This window comes from Gopherus flavomarginatus, chromosome 15 (genome assembly GCF_025201925.1).
Source record: "Gopherus flavomarginatus isolate rGopFla2 chromosome 15, rGopFla2.mat.asm, whole genome shotgun sequence".
Lineage (NCBI taxonomy): Eukaryota > Metazoa > Chordata > Testudines > Testudinidae > Gopherus > Gopherus flavomarginatus.
Window position 1 is genome coordinate 11,998,223 of NC_066631.1, and position 13,535 is coordinate 12,011,757.

Below are 13,535 nucleotides of genomic sequence, written 5' to 3' on the forward strand. Positions count from 1 at the left end.
ACTCAAACTTAAAAAACAAATACACACAAACTTTAGAAAAAAATCCCAAAATCTCATCTTTGACAACTGACCAATCATGAAAAAAAATTTAATTAAAAAGGTGAATATTTTAAGGAAGTTATGAACACATGAAACAGGAGGTGTTGAGCCATTCTTCAACCTTAACTATAACTTTCTCAATCAAGTATCAGAGGGGTAGCCGTGTTAGTCTGGATCTGTAAAAGCAGCAAAGAATCCTGTGGCACCTTATAGACTAACAGACGTTTTGGAGCATGAGCTTTCGTGGGTGAATACATGCATCTGAGGAAGTGGGTATTCACCCACGAAAGCTCATGCTCCAAAATGTCTGTTAGTCTATAAGGTGCCACAGGATTCTTTGCTGCTTTCTCAATCAAATACTCTAATAATAATTTGTGGTTAAACAGCAATATTAAGTGTCACATATCACTGTACATTTAAGAAGGCATTTGCTAATATACCTCTACCTCAGTAAAACGCTGTCCTTGGGAGCCAAAAAAATCTTACCACGTTATAGGTGAAACCGTGTTATATTGAACTTGCTTCGATCCACCGGAGTGTGCAGCCCTGCCCCACCACATTATATCCAAATTCATGTTATATAGGGTGGCATTACATTGAGGTAGCGGTGTATGTTTACTTTCTTTTAATCTACTTTGGTTAAGTAGTTTTCACCCAGATGCACAGGAAAATGAATTCATTTGTAAAAGCACTAGAATATGAAGGCCTTAGAAATTCATTAGTAAAGGCACTGGAGAGGCCAACTATGCGTTCCTCAAAAAAATTAAATGAACTATTCTGCATTTCTACAACACTTTCCATATGGAGACCTCAAAGTGCTTTCAAACATTGTCTCAATACTGCTTATAATATTCCTTATAATACTGGAAAGGAAAAAAGACTAAATGACTCATCTTATGTGTCACAGTAAATAAGTTGCAAAGCTAAGAATAGAATCCAGGCCTTGTAATACTGTACCCTGGTTTTGAACTGCTAAATTACAGTTTCCTTCTAAAGGCAACAGCAGTGTGACAATCATATTTATTAACTCCCCTGCAATAAACCCTCACCTTCAAACTTTTGAAATGCAGAGATGCTCCAGAACTCACAAGCAAATAAAAAGGAATGTTTAACAAAATATTTTAATATATTGATCTATAAAAATGACGTATTCATGTACTAAACATTCTCTAGCATATTTTGTAAAATAATGAAGTCTTAATCAATAGGAGCCTTAATTACAGCATTTTGCTATTAAATCCTAGCTGAGAAACAGAGAGAAAGAATTGCCTTTGTGTGTATGAATTATAAAATGTATCCACATTAGCATAGTATTATATTTAATTTGCACTGATGGGTGAAGCTGATGGATGCAGAGTTAAGACTCTTGATGGAAGAAGCAGTTTTTCTATTTTGTCCCTTGGTGTAAGCTCTGGCTTGTGTGCACTCCGGCTTTAGCAGCTACTTGACATGTTGAAGCCCATGTCATTTGTCCAGAGAATAAATTTTCAAACAGAAGGAGCAGTCAATTCACAACTGTACTGTCCAATATTTTCAGAGCATAGAGGAGCCAAACCAGCTAAGACATTTAGACTTTTTCTTTCCAGCGATAAAACTCCAAAATCCACTCCACCTCACGATGTATGTTTCAGGTTTGATACATATCTAGAGCAACTGTATATAGTTACACCTCTACGCTGATATAACGCGGTCCTCGGGAGACAAAAAATCTCACCGCGTTATAGGTGAGACCGTGTTACATCAAACTTGCTTTGGCCCCCGTTCCTTGTTCCCTGACCAGCCCCTCCAGAGACCGCCATCCCTAATCACCCCCAGGACCCCACCCCCTACTCAACTCCCCTGTCCCCTCACTGCTCCGACCACTATCCACCCCCTGGCCCCCTGACGGGCACTCTCTGGCAGTGGTGGGAAGCGGAGCAGCCCGGCCCCAGTCTGCCACTTCCCAGCCACGGCACTCCGCTTCCCGCTGCGGGTGAGTGCAGAGAGGTTGGGGAAAGGATGCCCTCTTCGCATTCACCTGCGGTGGGAAGCAGAGCGACATGGCCCCAGCCTGCTCCGCTTTCCTTGTCCCTGACCCAGCCGCGTCGCTGGGGGGCGTCTAGGGAAAGATCCTGCACTCACCTGCCTGGCGGGAAGTGGAGCGCCACGACTGGGAGCTGGCAGAGTGGCACAGGCTGGGGCCGCGTTGCTCCACTTCCCGCTGCAGGTGAGTGTGGAGAGCATCCTCTCCCCAATCTCCCCTGACTCACCGGCGCTGGGAAGCGAAGCAACCCAACCCAGTGATTTCCCTACACACACCCCCGGGGATGGGGGGTGTACACCCCCCCCCAGTTTTGTGAACTAGTTACATGCCAAATCTGGTGTCTGAACTTTGAGACTTTGTCCTCAACCACAACTATTTCACATTTGGGGACAATATATACCTTCAAGTCAGCGGCACTACTATGAGTACCCGCGTGGCCGCACAGTATGCCAACATTTTTATGGCTGACTTAGAACAATGCTTCCTTAGCTCTCATTTCCCTAATGCCCCTACTCTACACTGATGACATCATCATCTGGACCTATGGAAAAGAAGCCCTTGAGAAATTCCACCATGATTTCAGCAATTTCCATCCCACCATCGACCTCAGCCTAGACCAATCCACACAAGCGGTCCATTTCCTTGACACTACTGTGCTGATAAGTGATGGTCACATAAACACCTCCCTATACCAGAAACCTACTGACCGCTATACTTACCTGCATGCCTCCAGCTTCTATCCAGGACACACCGCACGATCCACTGTCTTCAGCCAAGCTCTAAGGTACAATCGCATTTGCTCCAATCCCTCAGACAGAGACAACCACCTAAAAGATCTCTATCAAGCATTCTTAAAACTACAATACCCACCTGCTGAAGTGAAAAAAACAAATGGAGAGACCCAGAAGAGTACCCAGAAGTCACCTACTACAAGACAGGCCCAACAAAGAAAATAACAGAACGCCACTAGCCGTTACCTTCAGCCCCCAACTAAAACCTCTCCAGCGCATCATCAAAGATCTACAACCTATCCTGAAAGATGATCCCTCCCTCTCCCAGATCTTGGGAGACAGATCTGTCCTCACTTACAGACAGCACCCCCAACCTGAAGCAAATATTCTCCAGCAACCACACACCACAGAACAAAAACACTAACCCAGGAACCTATCCTTGCAAGAAAGCCCAATGACAACTCTGTCCACATATCTATTCAAGTGACACCATAATAAGACCTAATCACATCAGCCACGCCATCAGGGATTCGTTCACCTTGACATATACCAATGTGATATATGCCATCATGTGCCAGCAATGCCACTCTGTCATGTACATTGGCCAAACTGGACAGTCTCTACACAAAAGAATAAATGGACAACTCTGACATCAGGAATCATAACATTCAAAAACCAGTAGGAGAACATTCAACCTCTCTGGCCATTCGGTAATAGATTTAAACGTGGCAATTTTGCAATAGAAAAGCTTCAAAAACAGATTCCAACGAGAAACTGCTGAACTTGAATTAATATGCAAACTAGATACAATCAATTTAGGCTTAAATAGACACTGGGAATGGCTGAGCCATTACACACATTGAATCTATTTCCCCATGTTAAGCATCCTCACACCTTCTTGTCAAACTGTCTTAAATGGGTCATCTTGATTATCACTACAAAAGTTTTTTTTTCCTGCTGATAATAGCGCATATTAATTAATTAGCCTCTTAAGAGTTGATTATACAACTCCCACCTTTTCATGTTCTCTTTATGTATATATCTCTCCTCACTATATGTTCCAGTCTATGCATCTGATGAAGTGAGCTGTAACCCACGAAAGCTTATGCTCAAATAAATTTGTTAGTCTCTAAGGTGCCACAAGTACTCCTGTTCTTTTTGCGGATACAGACTAACATGGCTGCTACTCTGAAACCTGCTAGTTCTTGTGTTATGTGAAGGATTAAATAACATTTCTTTATTCACTTTCTTCACATCGGTCAAGATTTTATAGACCTCTATCATATTCCCCCTTAGTTGTCTCTTTTCTAAGTTGAAAATTCGCAGTCATTTTAATTTCTCCTCCTGTTTCATACCCCTAATCATTTTAGTTGCCCATCTCTGTACCTTTTCCATTTCCAATCTCTCTCTTTTGGGATGAGGTGACCAGATCTGAACATAGTATTCAAGGTGTACATGTACCATGGATTTATATAGAGGCAATATGATATTTTCTCTCTTCTTATCTATCCCTTTCTTAATGATTCCCAACATTTTGTTTGCTTTTTTAACTGCCGCTGCACATTGAGCGGATGTTTTCAGAGAACTATCCACAATGACTCCAAGATCTCTTTCTTGAGTGTTAACAGCTAATTCAGACTCCTTCATTCTGTATGTATAATTGAGATTGTTTTCCAATGTGCATTACTTTGCATTTATCAACATTGAATTTCATCTGCCATTTTGTTGCCCAGTCACCCAGTTTTGCGAGATCCCTTTGTAACTCTTCGCAGTCTGCCTGGGACTTAAATATCTTGTATAGTTTTGTATCATCTGAAAATTTTGCCACCTCACTGTTTACCCATTTTTCCAGATCATTTATGAGTATGTTGAATAGTAATGGTCCCAGTACCGGCCCCTCTGGGATACCACTATTTATCTCTCTACATTCTGAAAACTGATAATTTATTCCTACCCTTTGTTTCCCATATTTTAACCAGTTACTGATCCATGAGAGGACTTCTCTCTTATCCCATGATGGCTTACTTTTCAAAAGTCAATTTAAATTAAATACATTTTTTTTAAAAATTATATATTTTTAGAAATCTAGACCTGTTATGTGTTTTGGTTTAACTTGCATTATCCTTATGTTAAATTTGCATTATCCTAACGAAATATTTACTTTATTCATATCTCTTTTATATATCTCTATCTCATTGGCCCTGACACCCCTCCTGTAAATTCAAACACCACTCCCTAATTTCAACTCCTGGGGAAACTACTGGCCCTGGCCCAGCAAGCTTCACTCCGCCAGCTCCCAGCTGTGGTGCTCCACTTCCCGCCAGGCAGGTGAGTGCAGGACCTTTCCCCAACCGCCCCCCAGCAACGTGGCTGGGGCCGGGACAAGGAAAGCAGAGCGGGTTGGGGCTGCGTCACTCTGTTTCCTGCCGCAGGTGAGCACGGAGAGGTTGGGGAAAGGACGTCCCCCCCTACTTACCTGTGGCGGGAAGCAGAGCTCTGCAGTTGGAAGCTGGTGGAATGGAGGGGGCTGGGGCTGGGGCTGGGGCTGGGCTGCTCTGCTTCCGCTGCTGCTGGTGAGTGCAAGGGGGATCCCTTCCCCCAAGCCCCGTCCCCGGAGCAACCCAGCTCGGGCTGGGGTGAGGGAAGCAGAGTGGGCTGCTCCCGGCCCCCCACTAATCCCCCAGGCCACTCTGAGACCGCGGAGCCCCCAAAAGTGCCCTCCCACAGCTCCTGCCCCCTAGACCCTGGGGCGCGGGAAGCCCCTGACCGCCTCCAAGACCCTCTTCCCCGGCCTGACCCAGCACCCTTAACACGCTGCTCAGAGCAGCGTGTCAGAGCTTTACTGCCTTGTACGCAAACCCGCCTTATATTGGGTCACATTATATCGGGGTAGAGGTTTATCTTGTCTTGCCCTCCACATTAATTTTCAATTAATCAAACCCAAAGCCATAGAAATAGTTGGAAGATGAACCACTAATGCAAACTAATGTAAAGTCAGTCTACAGTGGCTCTACTGAAAAGAAAAATAAGAACTTTGAAAAAGAGAAATTGGGATTAGTCATATGATTAGGAAGATTTCACTACGAAATCAGCTTCTTTTGGAACTGTAGAGAATCATCCTTGTCTAAAAATAAAAATTCAAAACCAATTTCAGTCTCCCATTGAAAACATGCTAAAATTAAATAAATCTCTAGTACAACTCCTACTATTTGCTTTGTAGTTTATGTAACCATTACCTCTGCTACTAGGAAAAACAGTTTTTTGTTCACTATACCCAGCAAAAAAGCCAAGTAATATAAAAAGTATGAAGTGTGGTTTTATAAAATTAAATTACTACCAAGCTTTGACTTAAATCTCCTCTCTCAAACTTTTAAAATGATAGGGGATTTTAGGGAGAGATTCTGCTCAGGGAGAAAGAAAACAGCAGATGCAATTGTGAAGTTACATAAGCATCTATAACATTTACACCACCTTAATACGTATTATAAAGACATCAAAGAAATCTAAATGTCATCATATGACCACATTATGGAGACAGAATTATTTCTCAGAAATTTAAGTTTGAAGTTTACTTCCTGGTAGAAGCTCAATTTTCAGTTCCTTACTTTAATCAAACCTTCTCATTTACTGTGTTGGCATACTTTCAAGTGTTTGGAATTCCTCCTGCCAAATAGTAAAACCTGTAACACGGAATTTTGAAGTTAAACCTTTTTTTTTTTTTTTTTTTTAAAACAACACCACTTCAATGTTTCAAAATAGCAGCCGTGTCCTGTATCCTCAGAAAGAACAGGAGTGCTTGTGGCACCTGAGAGACTAACAATGAAGTGTTAATTTCAATGTTATCTCTAAACTCACAAACTTTTTTGCCTTGGAATAATAATTGCAACGTCAATGTTTGCCGGAGGGGGGAAAAAAAACCAAAAGATATATTAGCCGAAAAGCCTTATTGTTTGAGAAAGGAAATAGAGACACTGATCCACTGTCCAGTTACTGAAGAGCTAAGTTGAAAGATACGGCAGACTGCAGAGACTGTGCTTAAGACACAAGTGATGTCCTATATGGTTTCAGCATAAGAGCTAGAACTGCTAGTTATTTTAATCTGGTACCAACAGCATGACCACATAATGGCTAATTTTTTTACCTGTATTATGACATTTTAGACTACAGTGTATCCTCAACAGTTAGGAAGAGGGACATTAGGCATTTGTGAAGGTTTTTTTTTTTAGGGCTGTCAATTAATTGCAGTTAACTCATGTGATTAACTCAAAAAAATTAACCATGATTAAAAAAATTAATCATGATTAATCGCACTTATAACAATAGAATACCAGTTGAAATTTATTAAATATTTTTGGATGTTTTTCTATAGTTTCAATATTGATTTCAAATACAATGCAGAATACAAAATGCACAGTGCTCACATTATATTATTTTTTATTAAAATATACGCACTGTAAAAATAACAAACAAAAGAAAAAGTATTTTTCAGTTCACCTCATACAAGGACTGAAGTCCAATCTCTTTATTGTGAAAGTGTAATTTACAAATGCAGATTTTTTTTGGTTACATAACTGCAAGCAAAAACAAAACAGTGTAAAACTTTAGAGCCTATAAGTCCACTCTGTCCTACTTCTTATTCTGCCAATCACTAAGACAAACAAGTTTGTTTACATTGACAGGAGATACTGCTGCCTGCTTCTTATTTACAATGTCATCTGAAATTGAGAACAGGCATCTGCATTGCACTTTTGTAGCTGGCGTTACAAGGTATTTACACGCCAGATATGTTAAACATCCGTATACCCCTTCCACTCTTCGGCCCCCATTCCAGAGGACATGTTTCCATGCCGATGATGCTCATTAAAAAAATAATGCATCAATTAAATTTGTGATTGTACTCCTTGGGGGGAGAATTATATGTCTTCTGCTCTGTTTTACCTGCATTCTGCATATATTTCATGTTATAGCAGTCTCAGATGATGACCCAGCACATGTTTGTTTTAAGAATACTTTCACAGCAGATCTGACAAAACGCAAAGAAGGTACCAATGTGAGATTTCTAAAAATAGCTACAGCACTCAAACCAAGATTTAAGAATCTGAAGTGCCAACCAAAATCTGAGAGGGACAATGTGTGGAGCATGCTTTTAGAAGTCTTAAAAGAGCAACACTCTGATGCGGAAACTACAGAACCCAAACCACCAAAGTAGAAAATCAACCTTTTGCCGGTGGCATCTGACTCAGATGATTAAAATGAACATGTGTTGGTCTGCACTGCTTTGGATTGTTATCAAGCAGAACCCATGATTAGCATGGAAGCATGTCCTCTGGAATGGTGGTTGAAACATGAAAGGAACATATAAATCTTTAGCGCATCTGGCATGTAAGTATCTTGCAATGCCAGCTACAACAGTGCCATGCAAAATGCCTGTTCTTACTTTTAGGTGACACTGCAAACAAGAAGCAGACAGCGTTATCTCCTGTAAACTGTAGCCAACCTTGTTTGTCAGTGATTGGCTGACCAAGAAGTAGGACTGAGTGGACTTGCAGGCTCTAAAATTTTACATTGTTTTAGTTTTGAATGCAGTTTTTTTTGTACATAATTCTACCTACGTAAATTCAACTTTCATGATAAAGAGATTGCACTACAGTACTTGTATGAGGTAAATTGAAAAACACTTTTGTTTTTTACAGTGCAAATATTTGTAATAAATATAAAGAGCACTGTACACTTTGTATTCTGTGTTGTAATTGAAATTAATATATTTGAAAATGTAGAAAACATCCAAGAATAGTTAAAATAAATGGTATTCTATTGTTGCTTAATCACGCAATTACGTTTTTTAATTGATTGACATCCCTAGTTTTTTTTGCTTCTCCTGTCCTTCTCTAAGGTTTTGCTGTTCACATTGCTACACACCTGCCAAATACTATTCTAGGAATATTTCTTAAAGTGAAAATAAAGATAATATGTTTAACAGGCATGTAGCCAATTCAGACACATATCCACTTAAACTGAAAGAGTGAAGAGCCAAAAACTTACTCATATAGCAAGATGCTAGGATGGCAAGACTTAAAGAAAGAGAACAAAAAGCACATTGACATGGAGTCCCTAACAAATCCCTCTCTGCTATGTTCAAACATTCACTATAATCAATTTCTTTCTTACCTGTCTCAACCACCACTTTTCTTCAGAGGCTAAAGAACAACATCCAACAAGCTCTTCCTCTGCATCTTGTGTTTCTTTCACAGATTGTCTCTCTTCCTTCTGGCTCCCATTAGCACAAGTGTCCTGCTTCCCAAATCTTCCACTTTTGGCCTCTTCATTCTCAGCAAGGTTTCCAGCCTCCATAGACTCTTCAGAAAGGGATCCCGCCAGCCCATCAGATGTAAGCTTGTCCCCATGATCCAGGTTATCAGTTTCCTGGGAGCAATATTCCACCCCACTAATCCTGGGGGACTCAGATAGCAAACTGCTACTATGTGCTAGCACAAGTGTTGATGCTTCAGCTTTTGTATCTAGTCTAACATTAGGATCAGACGCAGCAGTAAGCTCAGTAGAGATGCTGACTGGCAGTCCAGTGTACAATTCTTGTACCTCAGCAGACATGGAGGAATCAAGGGGATGTGAGTGGCTTCTCTCTTGGGACTCCACTCCAGATGATAGCATCAGGCAGCTGAAGACTGTGCCTTTCTAACTTCACCCTAAATGTAAAGACAACACTAAATCACTACAGACACACACATATACACAAAAGTAATCATTGTTTTTGTTGTTGTCTGGGTCAAAGGCACATATGCCCGAGAAGCACCAACAAGGGGACAGATATTTAGAAAGTTTGGTCCTCAAAAGGCACTCACAGTAGGATTCCTCCTCAGTCAGCAAACCAAAATGTTCACCCAGGTTCTCTGAATATTAACCTGAGCCTGAATAAGTCATATAAAAAAAATGTATGTCAACATTCTATTGTAACTTTGCCCTAAATAAAAAGTTTAAACCAAACAAATAAAAGGGTAAGTGCTTCAAATGTGTGTTTTCAACAAGCGTATGTTCCAACTGAATTCCTGGTAAGAAAGTGACTCTACAGTTACTGACCACTAGAGTAAGTGCCACACAAACCATGAATAAGGTTATTCCTCTCTTCTCACATCAGCAGTTTCTCCCTCCTCCAGCATCACTTCTTAGCCTAAAACTAAGACCTTGTAGAGTGTATGGGCATCTAGGAAATGGGAAGAGAGGAAATGGAGAGAAAAAGTATTTGCTAGCACTTGTGGACCTAAAGCAGGGTGTCAAACATCCTGCCAGTTTGATGGCAGCCAAATTTCCTTTATTTTTCTATTTAGATGGAAAAGCCATATAAGAAAATGCCTCCTAACACATGCACTATCACTTGCCATTCCTTGTGACTTCCCCATTATAAGAAAGGAAAAAGATGGTGCTATCGCTAGGTTTGTTATCTAAAATTAACCTTTGATCATCTTACAGCCTAGAGCCCAACTCATCAGTATTCAGAGACCAATACTATGCTAGCAATAGCCATGCTCAAACACAGTTATTGCTAGTACAGTTCTAACCATAGTGTCAGCATAACCACAACATGGTCAGCCACAAGTTCTCTGAACTACATTAAGTAAAGGGTCACTTAAAAAAAAAATTAAAGAGCCCTGATGCAAGAATACTATATACACCTCTACCTCGATATAACACTGTCCTTGGGAGCCAAAAAAATCTTACCACGTTATAGGTGAAAAACCACGTTACATCAAACTTGATTTGATCCGCCGATCTGCGCAGCCCCACCCCCCCGGAGCGCTGCTTTACCGTGTTATATCCAAATTTGTTTTATATTGGCTGGTGTTATAATGGGGTAGAGGTGTACTTAACACTGACATGCTCATGAATCTCCATTGAGAGTTTCTACACAAAGCTAGGTCAGGTGGCACCAATCACTCCACTAACAGCCAAAAGAAGGTTAATAAAACCCAATCCTATTACTCAAATGTTGATCTTGCTGCTCTTTACACAGCTCAGAAATGTAGATGAACATCCATCAGTTCTGCTAGCTCAATATTTCTATGCTAGACATTAAGAATCCTGGGGATTTTAGTTAACAAAAAAAAAACAAAAAACCAATCCACCTACAACAATGGTGGTGGTGGTGGGGATTTTGCTCAATTTTTTTTTTTAAACCTTCATCTTCAAAAACTTGCACCATTTCTAACAATACTGACTAGCATATGGCTAATTTAAAGAAAAACAACACAATATCGTCTTAGTACACTAAATGATCTACAGATAAATGCAAACACTGACCATATACAAGTTAAACAAACACCAGGCATGGCTTCTTTCCTCAAGAATTGGTACTAAAAACATATGGGTTAAATTCTGCAGACCCTGATTTTTCTCCCTCTTTAAAATGACAATATCAGCTGTAAGAAAAAAAACAGCTGAGAGGTTGCAGAATCTTAGCATTTATTTACCGAAGATAGGAAGAAGGACCCATTTGCAAAAACACTCCAGACTTATTTTCTTCTAGTCCGGTCTTACAGCACATGAAAAACAAATTCTAGTCATCTACAACACCTTTTTTTGTGATCCTGAAATGCTTTACACACACACACACACAACCTCTGTCAGGTATTAGGGAGGTTAAGTAACTTGCCCAAAGTCACATTAACAAATTCAATTGCAGACACAGGAATAGAACCCAGGTCACCCAAACTCATGATCTGTTGCAACATCTAGAAAGTGGCCCATCAAAAAGCAAACAATGTAAAATAAAATTGTAAAAAAAAAAAAAAAAAAATTATTTACAAACAAGCCTGAATAGGGGTCCACTTTAATGAGACAAAAGAAAAGGTGTCAAAGATAGCTTCTGGGACAGAAGCTAACATTTTTACTGTAATCTGGCATTTGTGGATTTTAATTTATATTCTACTATCAATGGGCTTTCCACCTTCTGACTAATGACATTGTAGGTTACACAAAGGCTTATCCCTTAATATTTTGTTTGAAAAAGACTAACAAAAATGAAAACCAGCTTTGTCACTGTTAAGTTAGAAATATTATGGAAGACTGCTGATTATATATCACTGTTCATTAAACTAGCAGCCCTAAAAACACTTATGACCCAATGGATACTGACCACTGCCCTCAAAGCCCTTCTTATGTGTGACGAGTTTGTAGACCTTGTTGGTTCTCATTTTGAATCCCGGTTCTACTCAGCTACTCCAAGTAAACAGGATAGATGACATCTTCTCTCCCTGGGAAGTAAAAACAAAAACAAAAACTCAGCCCTTTCTTTATTATAAAATTCTTCTACAGCTCTACATTTCAAGAGGAAACCTTAGAGATTCCAGTCTCACAGAGCAACACTGGCAATACTGATGCTCCACAAACAATGCACTTTTACCAATTCCATGGCTGCCTAAGATTTTCTATTTGTCAATATGCTTCACGCTTGTCACTTTGGACTTCACAGTCAATATTATGATAGAATTTGGGTCTTTCACATGAAAAAGGCAGGACGTCACATCTTGAACTAAAGAACAATTTCTATTAACTGTTGACAGCACAACACAGTGCAGAAGCACTTTCTCTTTCACAAACTCACTCACACATACAATCCAGAATGTAAAATTCAAGCCTAACTCTTTAACCAAAATGCTGCAGCTTTTCCGAGCTGCAAACTCTCCATAATCCCACAGATCAACCCCTGCTCCCCACCATGACAAAACCTGGGGTCAATACCTCATCTCAGTGACACAACCCATTGCAGAATGACAACCCCCGGACAGCAAAAGGACCCCAGCCAGCACTGCCCAAGACTCGGACAACTACAGGAGTCAAGGAATCAACAATAAGGGGTGTCAGATCTCCTGTGGTCCAAGGCGCCACCCTGCTCGTGGGAATGAGTCCCCTGTGGGAGCAGACACTCCCCAGCAAACAGAAACATAGAAATGAAGGGATAGAGGGGACCCGGTCCAGTTCCCCTGCGCTGAGGAAGGACCATGTAAACCTAGTGTCTCCATCCCTGACAAGTGTCTCTCCGCCACCTCACCCCAATGCAGTGACCATGCCTGAGGGTGGACCCATCCCCTCCCCCAAAGAGAAGAGAACCCCCACACCCCCCGCAATCTAGGGAGGGCGCAAATCCTCCCGTCCCCATGACAACCACACCCCCAAAGGGGAGGCAAAGTCCCCTCCTCCCCGCGGAGAAGATGAGTGACAGGCAAAGAAACCCCCAAACCAAAAACTACGGGCGTGGGGGAAGGGCAAGAGCAGGCCCCGGCTCCCCGACTCTTACTGGTCCTGGCGGCGGCTCGAATCAGGGCAGGGGGCGGCTCCCGAGAAGACGCACCAGCACGGCCCACAGAGCCGCCTCGCTTCCTCATCCGGGCCTTGCAGAGAGAGCGCGTGTGACGTGCCTCCCAGCGCGGCACCATAGAGACGGGAGGGGAGAGAGGGGCTTCCTGAAACGGGGCGGTAGGAGGAGCCCGTGGCGTGGGGAGGTCATTCCCCATAGGTCTATGTCCTGGCCCTGGGGGGGAGGCGGCGGGAAGGAGTCCTTCCTGGCTAGCTCCCTCGCAGGGCCCGGGTGACAGAATCAGACAAGTATCACGGGTAGCCGTGTCAGTCTGCATCCCCAAAACATATGGCTACTGAACCGGTGGCGCCTTAAAGACTAACAGATCTTTGGGCATAAGCATTTGCGGATAAAAACCACTTCTTCAGCTTCA

At 41.6% G+C, this 13,535-nt stretch overlaps 1 protein-coding gene across 7 annotated transcripts in view; it reads right to left on the reverse strand.

Annotated features, from left to right (window-relative positions):
• The window catches only part of PRR14L (proline rich 14 like), a 35,798-nt gene extending 22,547 nt beyond the window's left edge, over positions 1-13,251 (reverse strand). For 2 of the 7 annotated variants that reach the window (XM_050924318.1, XM_050924313.1), the window contains exons 1-4: positions 13,103-13,251; positions 11,985-12,059; positions 9,654-9,719; positions 8,962-9,497 (exon numbers count right to left, since the gene is read on the reverse strand). In XM_050924318.1, coding sequence (XP_050780275.1) covers positions 8,962-9,462 — 501 coding nt within the window. In that variant the 5' untranslated portion in view covers positions 9,463-9,497; positions 9,654-9,719; positions 11,985-12,059; positions 13,103-13,251. Of the gene's footprint in view, positions 1-6,398; positions 6,474-8,961; positions 9,498-9,653; positions 9,720-11,941; positions 12,060-13,102 lie in introns of those variants that run through there. The other 5 variants (XM_050924314.1, XM_050924316.1, XM_050924315.1 and 2 more) reach the window with 5 other exon arrangements.
• Positions 13,252-13,535: the final 284 nt, after the last annotated feature.